The sequence below is a fragment of the Nothobranchius furzeri genome, chromosome 11 (assembly GCF_043380555.1).
Source record: "Nothobranchius furzeri strain GRZ-AD chromosome 11, NfurGRZ-RIMD1, whole genome shotgun sequence".
Taxonomy (NCBI): domain Eukaryota; kingdom Metazoa; phylum Chordata; class Actinopteri; order Cyprinodontiformes; family Nothobranchiidae; genus Nothobranchius; species Nothobranchius furzeri.
In genome coordinates this window covers 58,128,366-58,152,700 of record NC_091751.1, presented here as the reverse complement: position 1 = coordinate 58,152,700, position 24,335 = coordinate 58,128,366, and the positions used below count along the sequence as shown (strand labels likewise).

Sequence of the window (24,335 nt, the reverse complement as noted above, 5' to 3'; positions counted from 1 at the left end):
TTCTGGATAGCTGTGGATTTGCACCTGATGTTGCCTTAACATCTGTCACATGGTAATTTACAGATTGTAGTGCAGATTTGGTGTTTGCATGTTTGCTCCAGGACAAAGACGCAAAGCTGACCTTGGGTTGTTTCATTCTGAAATAAAACATGTAGTTAGTGGTATCAACAGGAGGACACAACCTGTTGTTATAAACACATTGACACAACTAAAGAAGAAGTCTTGGATGTCTGATTCAAGAGGGAGTGTAAGAATGAACGTTACCCTTCCTTGAGTCTTTAAAGACACAAGGGACTAGTGGTTACCATGTTACCTCATGAAATAAACTCTCGCTTCAAAAAGCCGCTTCTTCATCAACCAAAATGTATTTTTCTTTTTACATAAAAAAACTTGACATTCTTAATCAGCGTTCCTAAATGTTCAGCATCAGCTTTCTGCTGCAACAGTTGTACATTCTGGCACTTGTTTAAGGAGCCCCTTTTCACGTGAGAGGTCTGTGGCAAGCCATTTGTGTATTTATTCAAAGTTCTTAGTGCTAAGAACCCTTTTGCTCTAATGTCCTACAGCACTGCACCAGTCTGACATGTTGCTGCACTAGTTGAACAAAACACGTTTGAGTGCAACTTGTTACTAACACCTCTATTTTGACAAATAATAGCCTTTTTATCCAGCTATATGGAGCTAAAGTAGGACCCCTAAGTGTTTTACTAGTAGGGTTTTTATGCTACTGTTATGCATACTGGTGGTGCACTAATGCATGGGTCCTTTGAGGTTACCAGAGCAGCACAATTGACTAGCCTGGCCTTAGCTCCAACTACACACCGGAAGTTCTCACCAAGACTCTGCAAAGATCATTCACCTTCTGCGTGACTTTGATATCATCTTAAAGAGACAATGTGCAGTTTTTACCATTAATTTCTGGAAACATCCATCAAAATCAAAATGTTGTTGAAAATGGATGAAATGAAGCCCAGTTGTTGAAAAATGTTGGCGGCTTCCTAACACACAACCATTAAAATTAGGTCTACAATACATGGGAGAGGGTCTAAGTCTCTGGTCGATGCCGTATTAGATGTCACATGTCCTTCTACGGGAGCCCATGAGGACAAAATGCACTTACTGATTTGTAACAGCTACAAAACTTTCATCTTTCTTAAAAGTTGTTGTTTTACACATTTAGCTCCACTTGTTGCCAGTGATGAAAGGGAGTCTGGTGTGTCATTTTGCTGAGGTTTGCACTCTTCAGGGCTTTGTGACCCTAATGGGCAGCCATTGGTAAGGTCTCACTCCAACACAAAAATACCGCTTGCTTGCAATGATTTAGGTATCTACTGCCCCCATCGCCAGGAAAAATACACACTTTAAAGACCTAGTTCACTGAGAAATCATTTTTACTTGACATTTTTTAAATATGATCAGTCACATGCAGGCTAAACATGAAATTAGACTTCTACCCCTATTTCCTGCATTAGCTACCAATAGAAAATAGACAGGTGACAGATCTGATTAGATAAGCCAGTCAGATCTACATCAGACTGAAAATTAGCATTCATGGACTCAACCATCTTGGCTTGTGAAAGGAAGACTGTTGTTGATTTAGTTTCCAAGAGAGAGCAGTGCTCATCTCAGCTGGTAAAAGCTAACCATTAGCATTAGCAACTCCTTAACATGACAGAACCCCTCCAGACTTGTGTTATTTGTGGAGAAAAAGCATTATCGTTGCAAAGCAGGGTCAGTGGTCAGTGGAACATTGTCGTTAGCCAATCAGAAGCATGGTGTTTGTATGTCAGGAAATAAGACTCCAAAACTTGCCGTTTTCTACTCACTTCTCTTCTGGCTCACTTTTAGTTCTTGAAACAGGAGCGCAAGAGCTTTTTTTCTCACAGAGAACTACTCAAAGGGCATTCATTTGTACTACAGACCACTGCAGACATATTGTAAAAACGAGTGAACTTGGTCTTTAAGGTCCTCACTCTGAAGCAACCTAAATAAATCACATTCAGGAGATTCAGACCCAATGTTTAGCCACCACAAAGAATGGAACAAGAAATAAAAGTTGATTTATTATCCAGGATGTACTGGGGCAATGACTTGACTCAGCTTGACTTAAAGCACTCTAAACTTGGCCTGAATGACTTGACTTGACTAAGTATGACTTGAACATATAGCCTGCATGGGTCTGTGGATAATCTGGCACTAGAGCTGTGGCTGTAAGGAGCTTTAATAATGGGGAACACAAGTGGAAACAAGTAGTCCCAGATGAAGATGAAGTGCAGAAAGATTTGAAATCATTAATCGTGACAAAGCTAAACACCTTAATATACCTAACTTGTCACGGTGAGGTTCAGGCAGTAACCCAGTTGCAGGAATAACAAGCCTTGGTTCTGGTTCAGGGTCTTTAATAACCAAAAATGACCACACACCGTGGGAAAATTAATCAGAAGTCACAAACACGAAGGCACACTGGCTCTATTAAGCAATACAGAAAAAACAACACCACACTAAGGGCTGGAAAATAGTGGCTTAAGTAAGGGTGGTAATTGGGCAATTGCAGTCAGCTGCGACACTCCGGAGAAGCCCAGGGCACCTGGAAGGAGCTGCAGCTGACCTGCACAAAACACAGAAACAGAGATGATTAGAAAACCAGTAATAGAAACCAAAACCTGAATAAAAAGCAACAACTCATAACATAACTGGCCCTCAATACTGTATTTGTACAAAGAAAACACATTCATGAAAATAGGTCTGCTAACATAACCTTCCATTCAAGTGTGTGTTTTATAAGCCTTTTTGATGGGTGATGCATCACTCCTCAGGTCTGTGTGTTTGTGCGTAAGAGAGAGAGCCTTCAGGATGCCTCTCTCTGTCCTTAAGACACTGTGAGAATCTGCTCTGCCTCGACAATGTCAGCTCGATGATTCATGCTGTGACTCTGCCACTGACCCGTAGGATGACTCTCTGGGGCGCGGAGTGTGGAGACAGGTTGCATCCATCAAAGAGTCAAAGAGCAGAGCAGATGTGCACAAACACACACAGAGTCAAACCTCACTCACAGACCAAAACCAGTTAAATATGCATAATCATTGATTGATATGTGGATTTCACTGTGAAGTTTACCACCATTCAAAGTGTTCTTTCTCAGATTTCTAAATCTGTTTATAATCTGTTTCAAGCTGAAGATCAGCTTAAAAGTTGCAGACACAACTTAAAACATCTGAGACTTTCAAGGGCTCTGAAAGATCCCACGAAAAACCAATACTGGCCATAAAACGGGAGAAATTTAAAGTTTTGTTATTTCATTTTCTTGCAAGGAAACAGGATGGCGTCTGGCTTCATTTAACATAGAGCAGTATTTATATTCAAATTATGCCCTAAACAAAACTGTCAGTTATTAAACAATCATTGGCAATTAATATAAAAAACTTGATTTCTTCAACTAGTTTTCATTTGTTTTCTTTTCTTTTAAAAGAAAAGTTAAAAGTTACAAAACAGCCAAAGTGTGTGGTGTGGAGTTGGACCTCCTGTTTACCCAAGTTTACCTCACTAATGTTCTAAGTGAAGCATTCCTGCAAGAGCAGCAATCAAAAAATATATATCTTCACAAACATGATTAGATAATCCAAATTCCTTTGTGTTCAGTGGGTCAACACATTTTTCAAAGGCTTTGGTTTTATTTTGCCTTTAGTTTTTGTGAGATTTCAGTGTTTGATTAAGGTTGTGCATTAAAAAATAAATGTGCTGGATCAAGAATTATTCATGGCTTGCACTGAATGAAAATAACTTTAGGAGGTTGTTGTTTTTGGTTCCCTTCAAAAAAACACAATGTGGATCTCACCCACTCCAAAACAATGTTTTAAGTCATGTTTTTAAACATGAGATTCAGCCATTTTTACATATTTTACTCTAACATAAAACATGTAGACAATATTTGTTTCTTTTCTTCATCTTTCCATCCATCTATTTTTGCTTATCCGGGGTCAGGTCACAGGGGCAGCAGCTTAAGCAGAGATGCCCAGACTTCCCTCTCCCCATCCACTTGGGCCAGCTCCTCCAGGGGAATCCTAAGGCGTTCCCTGGCCAACCATGAGACATAGTCCCTCCAGCATGTCCTGGGTCTTTCTTGGGTCTCCCCCCCAGTTGGACGTGCCCGGAAAACCTCACCGGGCAGGGGGGCATCCTAACCAGAGGCACCTCAATTGGCTCCCATCGATGTGGAGGAGCAAAGCTTATGACCATAGGTGAGGGTTGGAACATAGATTGACCGGTAAATCAAGAGCTCCGCCTTCAGGCTCAGCTCTCTCTTCACCACGACAGACCAGTTCAACGCCCTGCAGATGCTGCACCAATCCATGTCTCATGGCCAAGACCCCAAGATATGTAATTGTTTATTTCCTAGTATTTTTAAAGTTATGTTAGAACATCTGTATGCAGGCGTGATGGTTTGCTGTTCTCTTGTTCTGGTCGTCTCTGCCGGCTGGCTAGAAGTGGGTCAGTTTGTGCAGTCACTGTCTGAATTTGGTTTTCTAAAAGAAGAAAGGCTTGGGCCAGCTTTCAACCAGATCCTCCGTCTCTATAGGAAGTGTAAACAAAGTGTTTTTTTCCTGTCCTGTCAAAAACTGAGTGACTTCTCCTCCCTCAGGAGATCAGACTAAATCTGTGTCATCATGTGTAAAATGTGAGGAATTGCTTGTGTGCAGAGAATTTCCTGATATTTAAGTTTAGGACAATCTCACTGGGATGGTATTTGTTTGTTTATGTACTTTTGATGTTAATACCATTGCTGGAACAACAAAAATTAATCTGATACAATCAGCTATTCAATTATAACTTATTAGAAAACTGAACCTGAGGAACCAAACAGGAAGAAGGGCAGCTTTGGCCCCTGATCGCTGCTCATAACACATATTTTATTAATCCGTTAGGCTCTTCCTCCCTCAGCTCCCAGCATCAGAGAGCATTTTATCATGATGCTCCCTTGCGATGATAACATATTCTCTCATTTCCTCCGTGAAGAGAAGAAAAACAAGCAAACCAAAAAAATTTAGCATGTAGAGTTTATGCTGGATGGATTGCCTTTATCTGTAATTGTTTCTTTAAGTATAAAAGCGCCCCCACCACTGATATATGCGGACACTGAGATGTGTCTGGCATCTTCTGCCAGGTACTCTTTGACTGTGTCCATGTTGAAAACAGCGTGTGGGAGTAATCAACGGTTGCCTGAAGGAACGCGAAAGCACAAATGATTCATCTTGTCTTTGTGCTTGGCGGACCAAAGTGATTTTAATTCATAACCAGCACTGCCAAACCCACGCAGTCATCCATCAACCCATGCCTTATCAAACACATAATACAGTTTCACAGTGATGTCTTCTTCACATTTCAAAGCTGAGATGTGCGAAGCTCGGAGCCATAGCTTGAACTGTTGAGAGCCTCAGCCTGTGTATGCATGCCGATAATAAATTCATTGTGTTTGTCAAATTGGAGCAGACGGTCTCAGTGCTGCAAGGAAAGCAGAGTATATGCAAAATGCATGATTTCAGCTGGAACAAGGCGCTCTCTCAGCAACCCACTTTCCTCATCAAAGTCAGAGATAAATTAGTGAAAAGACAAATTATGGTAAATGTCTTAAAGTGATGAGCGTTGCTGCGATGAGGTCTCCCCAGGTTTATTTACTGTCGGGTCACGTCGTCACACAAACTAAAGCAAAAAGCAGATAATTCACAGCAGTGTGGATGTCATTTTTTTTAAGCACCATTGATTTAAAATTATGAACGTTTTTCTAATCTAATTTTTTTTTCCCCTGTTTCTTGTCTTGCAGGAGTCTGGTGCACTGACCCTGCCTGCAGCAGGCCAGGAGTCAGAGGACCAGGGCCATGACTGAGTCTCCTGGCCCTGGTGGGCGTGCCTTAGTGCCATGGCCGAGGGTGTGGCAGTGGGTCCTAGCTACCTCGCTGGTGTCTCTGCTAACCTTGACTCTGCCAGGGACCAGCCAGGCATGTCCGCCTCGATGCGAGTGCTCAGCTCAGCTTAGGTCCGTGTCATGCCAGCGACGGCGACTCACCAACATCCCTGAGGGCATTCCCACTGAGACACGGCTTCTGGACCTCAGCAAGAACCGTCTCCGCTGGGTGCACGCAGGTGATCTGACACCCTACCCACGGCTGGAGGAAGTGGACCTCAGTGAGAACCTCATTGCCACGTTAGAGCCTAATGCCTTTGCTTCACTTCAGAATCTTAAAGTGCTAAAGCTACGAGGGAACCAGCTAAAGTTAGTTCCCATGGGAGCCTTTGCCAAGCTGGGCAATCTGACCAGCCTAGATCTAAGTGAGAACAAGATGGTGATTTTATTGGATTACACCTTCCAAGACTTGAAGAATCTGAAACACCTGGAGGTTGGAGACAATGATCTGGTGTACATTTCCCACAAGGTAAGCTCACCAAAGTCCAACAGTGTACTTTGCTAAATAAATCAATCTTATCCCTTCTTGTTTTTCTTGTCCTCAGGCATTCTCAGGGCTGCTGGGGTTAGAGGATCTTACAATAGAGAGATGCAACCTCACATCCATGTCTGGCCAGACGCTGTCATACCTCCGCAGTCTGACCACTCTTCGCCTTCGCCACCTCAGCATCACTGCCCTGGAGGACCAGAACTTTCGCAAGCTCTCCAACTTGCGAGGTCTGGACATCGATCACTGGCCATACCTAGAGTACATCTCCCCTCTCAGTTTTCAGGGCCTTGACCTCCACTGGCTATCCATCACCAACACCAACATCACCTCTGTCCCGTCACCTTCCTTTAAGAACCTGGTTCACCTCACCCATCTCAACCTGTCTTACAACCCCATCACCACACTAGAACCTTGGGCTTTCAAAGATCTGTTGAGGTTGAAGGAGCTCATAATGGTAAGCACTGGCTTGATGACAGTGGAGCCCCACGCTCTCGGAGGCCTCAGACAGATCCGGGTGCTCAACTTCTCCTCCAATGACCTGCAGACTCTGGAAGAGGGTTCCTTCCACTCTGTGAATAGTCTGGAGACCCTCAGAGTGGACGGCAATCCCCTGTTGTGTGACTGCCGTCTGTTGTGGATCCTGCAAAGACGCAAGACCCTCAACTTTGACGGCAGAGTTCCGGTGTGTGCGGGACCGATGGAGGTACAAGGGGTCCTCCTCAGCGCCTTCACCGATTCTGCACTCTTTGATCACTTTACATGCCAGAAACCTAAGATTCGCAACCACAAGATGCAGCAGGTAACAACGAAAATTTTGCTTTTCAAATCTTTGTTTTCCTGAAGCTTTTGTCGAGTGTCTCTGGATTTGCTTGTGTGTGTTTGTGCGTGTGTGTGTGTGTGTGTGTGTGTGTGTGTGTGTGTGTGTGTGTGTGTGTGTGTGTGTGTGTGTGTGTGTGTGTGTGTGTGTGTGTGTGTGTGTGTGTGTGTGTGTGTGTGTGTGTGTGTGTGTGTGTGTGTGTGTGTGTGTGTGTGTGTGTGTGTGTGTGTGCTCTGTCTTCTCGATCCCCAGTGAGTCGTGGAGGATGGCTGCTTATACTGAGCCGGGATTCTCTGGAGGTTTCTTCCTGTTAAAAGGGAGTTTTCCTCTCCACTGTCGCTTTATGCTTGCTTAGTATGAGGATTGCTGTATAGTCACTGACACTAGTCAGTGACTTGATGCAATTTGCTGGGTTCCTTATATAGGAAACATTATTTCTGATTGGCTTAATGAACTGACCTGAATTGGAATGTTTATTATGTTAAGTGCCTTGAGACGACTCTTGTCGTGATTTGGCGCTATGTAAATAAACTTGAATTGAATTGAATTTACCATTTCATTTGTTTCTTCTGAATCCTGTTTCTCCTTTTGTTCATGCACTCTTCCCAGGTTGTTGCTCGAGAAGGCCAACCAGTCAGCTTTCTGTGCCGGGCTGATGGAGAACCACCACCTGCTATTATCTGGATTTCTCCACAGCGTAGACGGATCACAGCTAAAAGTTCAGGGCGTATCACAGTTCTCCCCAGCGGCACCCTGGAGATCCGCTATGCCCAGCTGACCGACAGTGGAACATACATCTGCATCGCCAGTAACGCTGGAGGAAATGACACCTACTTTGCCACTCTAACAGTGCGCGGCCAGCCACTAGACGCCGCCTCTGCCTTCTTTCTTAATCGCTCACTGTACAGCGGGGAGTTCTTCAACGACACAAATATGAACAGCACACGTGTTTTCCTCAAGTTCACCTTGGACCTGACCACCATCTTGGTGTCCACAGCGATGGGTTGCATCACTTTTCTTGGGGTCGTCCTTTTCTGTTTCCTGCTGCTGTTCGTGTGGAGCCGGGGACGCGGCCAGCGCAGGAACAACTTCACAGTCGAGTACTCTTTCCGGAAATCTGAACCCACCACTGGGACCACTTCAGGAGGGACCAGAAAGTTTAACATGAAAATGATATGAAACAACGCAGCCAGGGGTCCCTCAGGGGAGGCATGAGCACGTCCCAAAAACGTGTTTGACACACACAAACACACACAGCCACTAACTCACAAAGAAGTTTGAAAGCATCCATTTTTATCTATCAAAAATGAAGAAATGATTTAATTTGGTTTGTGAAACAAAATCAAACCACCCCGATTTGTCCACTTTGCCATTCAGCTTCTGGGTTTTGAAAAAATAGGTTAATTTTTTTAATTATTAGATATTATAGGAGATAAGCCGTAAATGATCATTCTATATTAAGTGCTCTGTAGAACATGAATAGTGCTTTTATTATGTTCCCTTAATTGGAGAAACTAAACGTAATTCTTTAGGATTTAAGCATTTTTTTAGTCTTGTCAGTGATTTGCAAAGACATGTCATCCATCAGCTTAAAACATTTATAGCTAAACCTTGTTCCATTTTATGCATGTAGAGTAATGAAGTGGTAGCTTTGTACCTCTGAATAAAACGCATGGTTTTGGAGTTTACTTTACAACCTTATTCAGCTATTTTGACACAGATGAACAGGTCTATTTTTTTCTTTTAGTAACCAAAAGGTTAATTAATGTAAAAAGTGATATAACCGGAAGAATTGCTGGGTTTGGATGACAAACAGATCGATAAAACCCCGTTTGGCCTTTGCTTCTTTGTGAGATTACACCAAAACGTTAGCTGTGTGCGTTTGGGACGAGCAGAACGACCAGGAGTTTCTGTGGCTGCCTGTGGCCCAGATGGTTTGATTAAAAAGTCAGGACCATCAGAAGCAGGCCCCCACAGGAACTATACTAATCAGCTCAATAGAGAGCAACGGGATGTGGACTGGCAGGATCAGAAGGGTTGCTGAGTTTGGGGCGAGGGAAGCCATAAGTCACATTGACCTGTGCTTCGTCTGCCTAACTGCACAAACTCTGGCAATGCTCTCCATCCCTGCTCTCTACCGTGTTGGCGGTCACCTGACCTCGCCAGCGCTGCCCGGGGGGAGCAGCCTGGAGAGTCGGGTTTTACTCCGAGGCAGAGAGAGAACTTCAGTCTCACAAGGAGGCGTGACACACTCACACAGGACGAGCCACAGCGGCACATGTCTAACAGCTTTTCTCAGGAAGAGTGAAATAAATTCCCCAACAGAATGAAAGTCGTCACAAGAACTGATTCCATAAAAAAGTAGAACATTCCAGCAATACCTTCTGCATAGCCATGGAATAAACATACAGTCTCCCAGAGAGCTCTGGTGTGACTTTTTAAAACTGAGCCATTGTTAAGGTTAGGTTGGGTTTTTATACAGTAGTCTGCAGATGATTAAGTTATATAATCATCACCACTGCCATCCGACAAGCTGCCTCAATGATCACAAGACCGTCTGTTGTCACAAGGTGTGCATGAATTTGCACCTCAAAACACACACACACACACACACACACACAAGCAGAAACATCAAGCGTATTGGACCTGGTAGAAATAAGAATCACGATTACACAAAAACACACTTTTGTGAGGCTGACTGCTCTCCGTCTCAGAGATGGTCGTTGTGCGAATGTCTCTGCCCCCCTAGCCCAGTGCATCCCCTCCTTCACCCCCACCCCCACTTACCCCCACTGGGTCCTCCTTTGGGAGGGGTCCCTGGCTGGAGTCCGAGACTACAAATGTAAATGAAGTTGTGTTTACCCTACGCCATGTGCATTGTATAGTGGAGAGTAGTACTGTGGTTTTACTGGGAAAAGAAGTATAAGAAACTTTCATCAGAAGTGTTTGTTCCTTCTTGTTTGTCCTTCCTTTTAATTTCTTAAGTTGGTGTCTGTGACTTTTTGGCTGTTTTAAAGTTCCTCATCTTCCAAATGGGACCATCCTGTTCTCAACACCAGAAGGAGCCTTCACCGACATCCCTGACCCTAAAGCCGAGCTAACGCTGTGGGACTTTTAGACTTTTTGAGGCGATTTTCCCCTCATTTGATATCTTTGAGATTGGGGTGAGTTTTGCGTCGTACCTCGTGTAGTAGCCTGTACAGGGGGTAACGAGAGGCGATTAACAGCTCGCGACCAGCTCCCAATCAACAATCGTGTGCTGGCACAAATTTCAGGCGTGTTAGATATTTTGCTCGTTCCTCGTGAGTCGGGAGGGTCTTGCACTGTTGAAGCAGCAGCGCTGCGACCCAAAAGTAATAGAACCGCCCACATAGCGTATGCGTCAACACAGCTCACCAGCTATTTCCCTATCAACACACGCCATTTGTTTTCATTTATACACTTTCTTTTCACACACGATGACAAGGATTGACAAGAAAGCGTGTTTGAAGCAAACACAAATAAACATTGATTTACTTTTTTTCTCTCGTCTTCGTTCTCCAACCCCCATGAATCCCTGTTTGTCCTTCTAAACCAATCCCAAGGGACAACAGACGTCAATAACAATGCAATAAAAAGTCCGACATGTTGTGTAAAACCTGCCAGTTCTAGCATTTTTTTGGGTCTGGCATTTTGCTACCAGACGCACAGAGTGAGCAATCAGGTTGCATCAGAGAACTGGGTCTTTATGAGGAAGTCGTACAATTTGAGATGGAGCTGAATGCTACGAGAAAAAGTCACACAGTGTCCGCTCGGCTTAACCCTAACCCAAACCCTTGGAAAATAGAGGTAATGTAAAGCACAAGCTGTCCTAAAACATAAATATTTAAATAGTTGATAACTTAAAGTTTACTTAAATATCAGAGGTCTTTAGATGGTTTCTTCCAAAATTTCCTTAAAATTGAAGCTGATTTCCTTACTTTGAAGAAGCTTGATCCACAGTAATGCCCTGGGGTCTCATTTGTCAAACATTGCGTAGAATCCTTGCTAAAACCGTACTTAAGCTCAGCAAAAAAAATGGACTTACGCCAAGTAGGTTTGTGATCTATCAAACATGGAGTACGCACAGCTGCACGCAATCTCCGCTAACAATCAGAGACTAACAAGAATGTTTCTCAGCTGCTTTTTAGTCACATCCCGCCCTCACCACGCCCACTTACTGCCATAAATAGTCAATGCAAAGCGCCTTGTGGATCTCATGCATATACATAAGCCGGCTGTTGCAGCGCTCCGCCAATGACATGTCGACCGTAGATCAAGGCAGATCAAGGAAGTGTAATTTCACAGAAGCAGGAATTGAGGTACTTGTGGGTGAGGTGGAGAAATGAAAGGAAGTGCTTTTGCAAAACAAATAGAAAATCCACGGAGTGGCACAGCGTTGCTGAAGCCGTCAATGTTGTGAATTCTTCAGAGAGATCTGTGGCAGATATAAAAATAATAGTCCAAACAGGATTCAATCCCCAGACTCCCAGGTAAAAGTCACACATGCTAACCAGTCAGCCAAACGGAGATCTCCTCTGTTCAAGTAGCCAGGGCGGATGATTAATCGGGTCACAGTGACAGGACACACACTGTCACACACGCATGACATTCTGTCTCAATCTGCCCCCCTGCTGATATTCTGCATTCTGTATTCTGCGCTTCAGGCTGTGTGTGCGTGTGTGTGAGTGTGCGTGCATGTGTGTGTACATGTGCGTGTGTGTGTGCATGTGGAGGGTCTTATTCTGTGTGAAAACGAAGCAGTACAAGTGATAATGCTGCAGGATTTCATAATTGTATCCTTCTCAGCAGCAGCACTGCATGTGCTCTCCATGTCTAAAATGTGCGTAAGCCAGGTCCTTAGTCAACTTAAATTTGTGCACATTTTTCTAAGTTTAATTTGATAAATCCCAAAGTTTGCGTGGAAAGTTTCTTACGCAGTTTTCCGACCCTGTTTTGTGCGTAAGCAAGCTTGATAAATGAGGTCCCAGATTTGTGACCCTGCTGGTATTTTTAAGCTAGCAGCCTCATTTGGCACCGCCAACAATTGCATTCATCACAAAAACAACAGTTTTTCCACTTTGTGACACTTTGAAGTCTCAAATTGCATCAGCGCTTGAAGATAATTAATCTTAGTTGAGCTTTTATCTCAGCAACAAAATAGTGCTAGAATGCATTTTGCGCTTTTTATATTTTTTTATGTAAATAATAAATGACTTTCCCATGCGGGTAGTTGTCCTTAAAGCACAAGTATGCTAACTGTTATGATGATGGTACTAAATTGCTCTGTGCTGTTCCTAGAGCTAATATCCCTGAGGTTGCTCCTGGAGTCTGCTGGAAATGTCCATCCATCTATTTTCTCCAAGGTCTGGTCTCAGAGGTAGCAGTTTCAGCAGGGAAGTAGACGGACAAGTCTTCAGATCTTTAGGTCAGTTGTTTCTTTGCCAGAGAAATACATTCATTACTGGAGCCCAGATCAGTCCATCTAGATGGATAATCCTACTAATATGGGGTACTCAGAGCGTCTGTAAATGCCAGCACCACTGATGCCTCGATTCAAGCTTCTTGTGTTCCTTCATGTTGATGTAACGGCCACCGTAGTCACTCCTGTAGTTTGGTGATCTCCATCATGTCCAGCTGATCAGTCCTTACCTTGCTTCTCTGTATGGATCTGGAAGCTCCTGTAAGATTTTCCTGTCACTCAGTTTGGGCACTCAGCCTCATGTCCCTCTGGGGCTCAGTAGCCATTCTTGGATGGAAAAGTTTCTAAAATATGTCCTTTAACCTATTTTATACTTATTGCCATGTTCTCTTTGTTTTATCTTAAGCCCAGAATTTTTATTAGTTGGCCAATTATTAATGCATGAGACTGTACACATGGCGATAAATAAAATCACAGTTGTACTAGTTTTGATCCAACAGTGTGTGGTGTGCAGCAACAGGACTCAAAGGCATTCCCCAAAATAAAATATGACTTCAAAGTAAACAAGCGTGTAGGGGAAGGAGCGTCAAGCTCACTTCCATCACCTCACTTTCTGACTGGCTAAATGTCATATTCAACAGACAGCATGTTCGTCTTCGAAAATCAGACCAAGACAATCCAACATAACCAGAGTGGTCCAGACATACTTCTGAGCAGACCAAAGCATTCTTAGCACACCACACAAGGCAGGATTGTCTGATAAGATTATCTTTAGAGCTGTTACAACAATCATGGGCAACTTTAAGATTGATGGAAGGGAAGGAGCTGGTCAAATATCGGCATGATCATCAGGAATCCTCTTTCAAACACTGGTTAGGATTTTTTTTAGGATGTTGGGTTTTTAAGTATCCAATGGTCAGCGTCCTACCTGTGTTCTGGCTGTAATGCCCAACACTAACCTCATTAACTCATATGATCTAATGTGGTTCACATTTATGTGAAGATAAAACAGCCACATGAATGGTGGATAAATGTCCTCAGTCACTATTTTAACCCTCTGGAGTCGGGAGTTGCACGTTTGCAACGTTAAAACCTGCCTACCAGGTTACTCCACGTACGTATTTCATGAGCATTTCTTAACTCAGAAGTACTCCTGAAGGACTTAGTTGTTCGTCCTTTTATTAAAACTTATTTTGAGCCTGAGAGGGTTAAGGATGGTGTGATATAGTTGAGGAGCTATAAATGAAAGACGGACCTACTTTCTTTAACAGCTTCATGGTTTGAAGATAATTCTTCAGTAAGAGTGGGAGAAAAATCAAATTTATTTAAAATGAATCATGCAAATTCCATTTTTGTCCCTTGTCGGAGATGATGAAACCACAGCTTTTTTTTTTTGTAAAGATGAATAACTGAACAGCTGTTAAAAGATTCATGAGACCAAATGAGAATAGATGATAAATCTGGCCTGGTTTATAACACCGCTGTTAACAGTATCTTTGGTGCTGAGAACGGGATGTTGCCTTCATGGATGTCACTTCTCTCCGATCCGATCCCACTGTGTTTTCATTCCTCTGTGTTTCCCAGTGAACATTAGTTTTAGAAGACTGTGAGAATGTCTGTGGTGATTTTGATGGTGTTCTCGTGTAAACCTCATTCTCAAATGTGAGTCTTGATGAGTTTTTTTTTTTATGTATTCTCCCTCCTCTCACTCCCCACTCATTTGCTGTCTTTTACTCACGTTTTCCTTTAAGCTTTTCCGACCCTCGTCGTCTTTGTTCACAGTATTAGGCTGGAGTATGGTTGTGTGGTAGTAGACACGTGTTCTGTGTGGTCGGTGAATTGGTGTTGTAGAGTTATGATTCTTCGCTACTCGGGATGTCACCAAACACAGAGCAGTGACTGGATCAGCGGAGACAGAAGAAGAAAGGGGTAACCAGGGTTCCCTGAAAGTCAACAAAAACTTGCAGTTCCCATTGCACCTTCTCAATCCAGAACTTCACTTATCTGCACACAGTGCAGCTCTGGGATCATTCTTTGATGGGAAAACTCCACGGCCTGCACTGTATGATATCCTGTCACACTTTAACTTGCAAATACTGAAAAATGGCTGTTTTTTTTTTATTGGTCATAAAACTTGGAGTCATTTTTTGCTTACTGCGTTTTGCTGTTAATCTGTCAACTGGTCAGGGTTAAAAAGAAGTGATTGTATCTACATAAGTCTCACCAGACCCTGAAAGCTGAAGCAGCTTGTTTTCATGAAAGCTAAATTTGATTTGAAACGAATCTACTTTTTGTTTATTTGACCTTGCAGGAGAAAGCACACATCTTGGTGGTTTGCTAGATTCATAAGTCTTGGACATGTCAAAAAGCTCTACTCAAAAGTAACCAAAGTGCACAAAGCTTCACAGAGAGGGAGATTTACTCATGCACCCTGCCATGATTCTTCAGAAAGTGGGCTGTGAGATCCATCCCCTCCTCCCGGAGTTTCTCCTTGCCTGGGGTTAATGTTCCATCCTTCCTTTCAGTGGCAGTTGTCCCAATATACTTTCCACTGGGGAACTCTTCAAAGGCACAAAACAAAATAAACCCTTAGACACCATCATTATACCTTGGTTTCTATTGAAGTCTGAATTACTCTTATTTTGATTTGTTAGAATGTTTCTAGTTCCAAATTAATGCTGAAGCTGAACTTGCATTATTCAGACTCAAAGGACTCAGTTTTACCTTCATGAATACATCTCTCTACATCCTAATCCTGCTGCCTTCCTGATTCCACATAAACATTAAGTACACCCATCTATCCCTGCACATCCTCCAGCTGCTGCTTTGATTGGATTAGATTTGAGCTGAATTATCGGAGCTAAGATGAGCTGTAATGGGATGACGGAGAAGTGAGCTTGGCTGATTGGATGATTACTTGCCTTATTAGTTTGATTTCCACAGCAGACCTCTAAGAACATTAAAACAGTAAATAGAGGGAACATCTTTATAAAGATTATGGCCGGTCAGGACTCTCTAAAGCTGGGTGTTCAGGTTTGTTTGAGCAGAGCTTTCACTGAAAATCGCCTTAATTATGGCTTCATCTTAAAGTGACAGTGTGTATTTTTCCTGGCAATAGGGGGAAGTAGATACCTAAATTGTTGCAAGCAAGCAGTATTTTTGTGTTGTGGTAAGACTTTACCAACTGATGCCCATTAGGGTCTAAAAGCCCTGGGGAGTGCAAACTTCAGCAAACTAACAAGCACATCAGACTCCCTTTCATCACTGGCAATGAGTGAAGAGGTAAATGTGTAAAACAACATTTAAGAATGACAAAAGTTTTGTAACTGTTTGTTACAAATCAGTAAATGCATTTTGTCCTCATGGGCTCCTGTAGAAGGAAACATGGCATCTAAATTGGCGTTGCCCAGAGACTTAGATCCGCTCCCCTGTATTTTATACCTGATTTTTATGGTTACATGTTACAAAGCCGCCAATATTTTGAAATGACTGGGCATCATTTCATTCATTTTAAACAACATTTTGATGGATATTTTCATAGATTAATGGTAAAAAACTACACATTGTCTCATTTAGCTTGACCAGAGCAGAGGTCTGAAAGCTGTACTGCATTTAGTGAAGTCATACTACCACCCAGTGGTCGGGATGAGGAACTACACAGGACTCCACTGACGTGCTGATTTTTATGTAAAATAAACAGATGAGGAGAAATCTGACTGTTAGCTTTTTACGTCTGATTTAATAGCCATAGCATGACTTCCTCTGGGCCTCAGAGTTTTGTTTCCTCTTCGGCAGAGGAAGCAGCAGTTTAAGGACAGCGCTCGGTCTGAATAAACAGTTCTGACAATGGGTTGTTGGGAATGAGGAGAAATTTAATTCATCACACAAACCACAAAATGAAACAGCACAATTATGACTCTGTCTGTGATTGCTGATCAGCAGATGATTGGTTGTTCTAGAGATCAAAACAACTCTCTCTCTCTCTCTCTCTTTCTCTCTCTTTCTCATGGACTCAGCAGGTTGAATCTATGCATGCCTTTTAGTAAAATACTAAAACAAGTGACTAGTATGGCCCAACTCACACCTGCATTTGTACAAAGGGCCAGCATCGTCACTGCTGGTCAAAGCAGAACGAGTTAGAGAATGAATCCAATATCAGAGACAAAGAATCGTGTGCAGATACTTAAAGGAGCGTGCATCTTACAACAGAAACAAGTGTTTACTTGGGATGATTGTACTTTTACAACTGTCTACTCACCAACATGTGATCTGCTCTGATGTACATGCTGTAGATAAAGAAATTGATATTCCAAGCAGGTTGGTGGGACTGATCAATGCTGTATAGACAGAAGATTATTCCAGGCATATTTTTATTGATTTATGTTGAACGTTGTCACTCACAGAAATTCCTCTAGGGAGTGAGGAGGCATAAAGATTTCCTGTAAACCTGGCTGGCACTCTGCTATGTGTACTCAGTAGAAATTCTGCTTCTTATTTTTTTACTTTTTAAACACGAGAAGATTTTTATTTATTATTTGTTCCAGGTCTGAGCCAGTGGCCCTCTCCTCAATTAAGCTGTGATGATTTAGCTCTGTTTTTTATTGGAGTGCTTTCATGCATAAAACACAACAGGCACACTTCTTTTTATGTCTCATATCATCTCTTATATCCGCCTGGCACCGACCCTCGTAAAGCACTTTATACATCGCTCTCTCATTTAGGTCATTGCTGTGATGCACACGGTCCCGGCTAACCTGTGAAAGCTGAGAACGTGTGCTTAAGACTCCAATCAAATGCAGAGCTGATGTACAGACAAGCCAACTTGTCAGCTTTGAATGGTGTCACATGATTTATCATTCATACTGTATGTGCGAGTGGCACATCGAAGAGACTCTGACCCCATGTCAGCTTCTGAGTTCTGATGATTTATGCCACAACTACTTGATCCTTGGATGTAAAAAACAGGAAGTGTACATATTAGATCTATTAGCCATATGACGTCATCCAATCTGTAGACTTAATCGCCATGTCTGAGAGAGGAACATGACTGTTGAACTGTAAATAGTGTAGGTATAGTAATATAGGTTTTAACTGCTGCTTTTTGCCTCCAGGGATCAGATCCTGCTCAGTGCCCAGGCTGCTTGGTCTCAAAAGGAAGGATAAAAATGTCTATAAAACACACATTATTTCTTCTTTTTTTTATTCAGTGTATGTTTTATATGCTGTCTGTCTTGTAAATTTACTCCTTTTTCGTCATAAAAGCATGATGTGACTAAAATGATTCTCATGTCTCTTTCTTTTTGTGCGGTTTAGGGTTAGGTTGTCTAAGCTAACCTAACATAATGGTGTTGTGTGTTATTCTTTAATTTAAATGACTGTTTTAAGATAAGAATAAGGATAACTATAACTGCAGCAACTAAGATTAGAAAGGGTTTTAGAAAAAACAAGTTTTGTTTAAAAAAAATCATAAATGTATATCGAAAAACTGCACGTAAAAAGAAAACCATGGAATTTATATCTAGGATTATTTCTTCTGTTATTATTGGCTTTCATTTCATCTCATCTCATCATTTGAGAAAATTCTCTGTAATATTTTAAGTTAATGATGACATTCATTCCAATTTTGATCTAGTAGAAAATCTCTAGGTTCATGGGTATGTGTACATTTTGCTAAAACAAATTTTATATGAAATTAACTTGGGAGGAGAAGACCACGGAGGGCAATGAGGTATGACTTGTCCAGTTGTATGTTTTGACCAACGACTCATCAAATATGAATATAAAGTTATAAACTGGAGGTAAAAACATTGATTTGTATGAAAAGGAGATTGTACACTATTGAGTACTAGACAAATTAAAGTGATTAATGTGAAAAGGCTTTTTCACCTAATCTCAGTTCAGTCAAAACTTGACCCAAGTGAAATAGATAAAAAGTGAAGGTTAAAATTTCAGCTCTGCTTTCACTTATAGCCTTGTAGAATTACAGAAAAGGTTCTTCAAATGTGTTCTGTCAAAAATAAACAGTGTAAACATAAATCCATCCATTTTCCTCCATTTATCCGGAGTAAGGTCGCGGGGGCAGCAGTCTCAGCAGAAAGGCCCAGACTTCCCTCTCCCCAGCCACTTGGGCCAGCTCCTCTGGGGGAATCCCAAGGCGTTCCCTGGCTAGGTGAGAGACATAGTCCCTCCAACATGTCCTGTGTCTTCCTTTAGGCCTCCTCCCGGTTGGACGTGCCCGGAAAACCTCACCATCCATCTTCTGAACCCGCTTTGTCCACGTAGGGTCACGAGGGGTTGGGGGGGGGGGGGGGGGGGGGGGTTCTGGTGCCTATCTCCAGCAGTCAACGGGCAATTAGGCGGGGTACACCGTGAACAGAGAGCCAGTCCATCGCAGGGCAACACAGAGACACACAGGACAAGCAACCATGCGCACACACACACTCACACCTAAGGACAATTTAGACAGACCAATCAACCTAACAGTCATGATTTTGGACTGTGGGAGGAAGCCGGAGTACCCGGAGAGAACCCAAACATGCACAGGGAGAACATGCAAACTCCATGCAGAAAGATCCCAGACCAGGAATCGAATCCAGGACCTTCTCGCTGCAAGGCAACAGCTCTAATCACTGCGCCACTGCGCAGCCTTATGTATATATATATACACACACACACACACATATATATATATATATATATATATATATATATATATATATATATATATATATATATATATATATATATTAGGGCTGGGACTTGATTAAAATTTTTAATCTAATTAATTACAGACTTTGTAATTAATCAATCTCAATTAATCGCATTTTAATCGTTCAGGAAAATGTGCTCTCAAAGTAAAACTTTTAAATAAAATTATGGTACAGAGAATCAAACATTAGACATGGTTATTACTGTAAACTAAAGCTTTTAATAAAAAAATGTATTTTAATTATTCTAATGTCACTGTGTGATATGAAAGAAAAACCCAAATAAACTAAAATTTATAATTACAAATAGAAAACACCTGCCAAGGGTTCCTGAGCCTTTAAATAGTCTCTCTGTCTAGTTGAATGACTGAAATAAATTTGACTTTGCACCAGATTCTAATTTTTCCAGTTTCACTTGTTTGTATAATTGGGAGTTTTTATTAGCATTTCTACTCATAATGTAGTAAAAACACATAAATAATAATCCTTCAAAATGACAGTAGAACTGGCACAAATATGATCTAGGACTTGAATGTACTAACTTTTAACACAAGAACAGGCGCAACATATTCTGAGAATGATCAGGAACACTAACTGGTTCCAGTTGGATGACTGGAGGAGGATGGGATGATAAAAGATCATGGCGAGGAAATAATGATCTGGCGAACAGGTGAGCGGACCTTCCTTACATGGGAAGTCCTGATGTCATGTTAATAAGGGGATGCTGCAGACCCGCAGATTCACGCCTGCTGCAGCGAATCTGGTGTGATCTCCAGCCTTATGTTCTCGTTCCTCGCTGCCCCTGATACACTTGAGCATCCGCCCCTTAGCTGATGACAGCTTCAACACACCTCGCTGCTTAATGTGATGTTTACACAGTGACTCGTCTCAGAAACACATAATTCCCCGACAGAATTGTTTAGAAAATCATCAGAAAAGTTTCAGTGTTTCTGTTTGAACTTAAACTTCTGTTTTCAACTTTAAGACACGTTGTCTGTGATTGTTTACAGAGTAGTGAGAACACGGAGCGTTCTCCCAGCGGCAGCCAGGCGCCTCTCGTTTGTCTGACTGCTTTCATAAACTACTGTTAGGGCAAAGAATAATTCTGTCTGGTGCTTTCAGCGCTGCACAGATGTTACGTAAATGTTAAAAATATATCTTACCGCAACTTTTGTAAAGTTTCCGTTGCCACCGGGCAGCCGCAGCAGAGACGATCTCTGAAAAATGTCCGCAACACGGACTCCGTTGTTGTCTGGAAGTTTTTCTTTCCAAGTTAAGAAAAGAGGCGGGCATGTTTCCTAAATCCTGCATCAGTCCAAGCAAGGCAACTTCTTTCTGTTTTTATTACGTTTTAGTAGCCATTAGCACTGTGCATTGTTGTGTGCGTCAGTGATATTCAGTCTACGAGGAAATCGTACACTGTCAAAGGTTCCGCCATGCTTGAAATGCAAGCTGCGATTAAATGCATTAATTTTTTAACGCGTTATTTTTTTCTAATTAATTAATCGTAATTAACATGTTAAAGTCCCGGCCCTAATATATATATATATATCAACAGTCCATTCATATATCACACAATCTCTTTTATTGATACTGATCCAACTCCTCCAAACTTCTAATGATCAATACCTTAGCTTCTTCTGGAGTTCCATTCAGTTTAACAAAAACTTTACAATTAGCAGTCCAGGTATCCCAGATCTTTTTCTGCTTCCACTGAAAAAGAGCTTTCTTGGCAATTTCTGCATCATATTTTGTCAGATGGGCATGTACTTCAATAATGGTAACCATTTATCTCTATTAATAATTATTTTCAAATGCTTATTTGATGAGGAGAATTTTATGTTCGAAAAACTAAATTGTGGAACTCACCACTGTACAAAGACCTAATTTGGACGTCCTACAGACGTGGTCTGAACCAACAGACTCAATGTAGACATGATCTGCCAACATATTTGCATCTGCATGCTCATGCGATGTTGACTGGTTGCAGAGTCTTGTTGTGAATCGCACTGAAAAGGTTGAAAAATGTCCCACATCGGTCCAAAGACGACTAGAGTGTCTATGTACTTTTATCTTGAAACCACTAGATGGCAACAAAGCACATAAAATTAAAAGACAATAATCAGAAAGGAAGACATCCAATTGTTTGTTTCTTTATTTGATTTGGTCAAACACACCATCACACTGGTTTCCACTTCGTCCCGGTGTGACCCCAGCGGTTAACTGGCGGAAGGCAGAGCCACATGACTTACAGACTCACTAAAGAACAGAGGTAGAGCTCTCTGCATCATGGCTTGCAATAGGTTAGGGTGTGTGTGTGTGTGTGTGTGTGTGTGTGTGCGTGTGTGTGTGTGTGTGTGTGTGTGTGTGTGTGTGTGTGTGTGTGTGTGTGTGTGTGTGTGTGTGTGTGTGTGTGTGTGTGTGTGTGTGTGTGTGTGTGTGTGTGTGTGTGTGTGTGTGTGTGTGTGTGTGTGTGCGCTCGCAAGCTTGCAGGCATTTCATCATTTCATCAACGTCTTCAGTTAGATGTCTTTTTATCAAGTCAGAACCCCACCACTACCCTCCTCATAGCTTTGGGGGGCGGGGTGGGGGGGGGGGGGTCTCTGATGCCTCGGCCCACACCATAAAGGTCACCCTGCAGAGGTTAAGGGTGATCACACACTTTCACCGACACACTTCTTAAAGCCATTCTCACCCCTATCCTCCTTGCCTGTCGAGTCAGTTTCTCCATCATCCTCCATCACCCCCCCCCCCCCCTTCATTTTTGTTCCTCTGTTTTGTTTAAAGTGATTGTCTCCATTATCACAAAGACACTTGGTTCTGATTGACTGAGCGGTAAAGGAAGAGGGAGAAGAAGTCCACTCTGAAGCTTTGAAAGGTGGAAGTGTTTTGATGATGAAGATGTTTCTGCTTTCTTTTCTTCGGTTTGTTTATATTTCAGAAAGCAGAAACACACTCAAGCTCATCAAATTCACAATAAATACAGATGGACCTGATTGTAGCAGGGAAACAAGACACACATGCACACACACCCCGGACTGGCTGTGCCATGAAACAGGAATGTGGGGACAGTTACACACAGAGAGGAGGAACAACGTGGCTGATATACACACAGAAGTACACAAAGTCTATACAAATACACACAAACAGCACAGAAAAAGACACAGAACAAAAAATGCAAAGATTACCAAATGTAGTTCCTCCCCCTCTCCTCCACCTGTAGAGGTATACTTCATCCTGTTGTTTATTTACACTTTGAATTCATGCAAATAAAAAAGAATTAAAATACCCCGTCCCTAATGAAAAAGGGGTTTGTTAGGCTGGTTCTGTGTTTTTTAATATGGAAATCACTTTTACACACATGAGAGGCAATTTTCAAACACAAAATTGATGCAAAACACAAGTTGTTGATGTTTTGATCTTAATTTTTGTTTTGGTTATTTGAAGTCTGATTTATTTTTTGTCTTTTGTCCTTCAGAACAGCCTATCGCCAGCTTTTGATTTAGTCCTCCCCTTGTTTTTATTTAGTCCCAGAACTAAAGAAAAGAAAATCTATCAATAAATAAACCCAAAACATGTCAAATGATATATCAGCTAACAGATACAAAAAAAAAAACATAAAGCAGAACAATCATCATCAGTGTTGCTTATACATGAACCTTTACAATAAAGATTTGAGGTATATAACAAAGATTTGTCTGCACATGCCTGTCTGGTTGTAAAGCTATACCCTGGATGGAGGAATCAGCAAAAAGGGTAGGTGTGTGTGTGTGTGTGTGTGTGTGTGTGGTGGTGGGGGGGGGGGGGGTCCACCAATGAGCATCACAATTGGATTTTCATTTTGGTTTGATTTGCTCTAAATGAAGGGTGAGGAAACAGTGGAATGGAGAGAAGATTTTGTAAACAATCAAAACCACACACACACACACACACACATGCATGCACGCACGCACGCACACACACACACACACATGCACGCACAGTGATAAAAAATAATGTGTGTTTTTGCGTGAGTGTGTGTGTGTGTGTGTGTGTGTGTGTGTGTGTGTGTGTGTGTGTGTGTGTGTGTGTGTGTGTGTGTGTGTGTGTGTGTGTGTGTGTGTGTGTGAGTGTGTGTGTGTGTGTGTGCGTGCGTGCGTGCGTGCGTGCGTGCGTGCGTGCGTGCGTGCGTGCGTGCGTGCGTGTGTGTGTGTGTGTGAGTGTGTGTGTGTGTGTGTGTGTGTGTGTGTGCGCGTGCATGCGTGCGTGCGTGCGTGCGTGCGTGCGTGCGTGCGTGCGTGCGTGCGTGTGTGTGTGTGTGTGTGTGTGTGTGTGTGTGTGTGTGTGTGTGCACCTTGTGAGAATCTGATCAGATGATTTTGACAATAAGCAACGTGGTGAACATTGAAAAATTCCCCGTTTGCTTTAAGACTGAAGGAGTAGGATGACCCCCCCTCCCCCAGTGTGCCTCCCTCTTTGCCAAGCACACCCCCAATTCTCTGAACTGAATGAAGGAATTTTCTGTGAACAGAGCAGTCCGACCCCTGGTTGAAGGAAAAAGGCACTCAACTCTTCCCACACGACAACTACCTCTGTTGTGTTTTGCCATGCCGCACGACTGCTCTCAGTCTATGTGTTTGCATGTGTTGTGTGTGCATTTAAATGCATGTGTGTCCCAAGTCCAGTGTGAATAGCGAGCCACAAAGCATCTTTGGTATTTGACTGCTGTGTCGCAGTTACTCTGAGAAGTAACGCCACAGCGAGGGTCTACAATTCAAATATTTCTCTCCCCTGGACCCCAGGATCATTCCCAGATGGCACCTCAAACAGACAATCTGTGCAGAAAATTTAAACCACTGGTCAGTTTGTGGAGGAATGTCACTTAAATGCTTCCTCTGATGCTGCTGCCTCCCCTGCCGTACTCTTCGTCCTCCCCTCTAGTT

General features: G+C 42.4%; 1 protein-coding gene across 1 annotated transcript in view; it reads left to right on the top strand.

The window, feature by feature from the left end:
* The window catches only part of LOC107384149 (leucine-rich repeat and immunoglobulin-like domain-containing nogo receptor-interacting protein 3), a 52,102-nt gene extending 43,507 nt beyond the window's left edge, over positions 1 to 8,595 (top strand). The window contains exons 2-4 of the mRNA XM_015957235.3: positions 5,819 to 6,428; positions 6,505 to 7,248; positions 7,876 to 8,595. Coding sequence (XP_015812721.1) covers positions 5,874 to 6,428; positions 6,505 to 7,248; positions 7,876 to 8,445 — 1,869 coding nt within the window. The 5' untranslated portion in view covers positions 5,819 to 5,873 and the 3' untranslated portion in view covers positions 8,446 to 8,595. The remainder of the gene's footprint in view (positions 1 to 5,818; positions 6,429 to 6,504; positions 7,249 to 7,875) is intronic.
* The last annotated feature ends 15,740 nt before the right edge of the window (positions 8,596 to 24,335 follow it).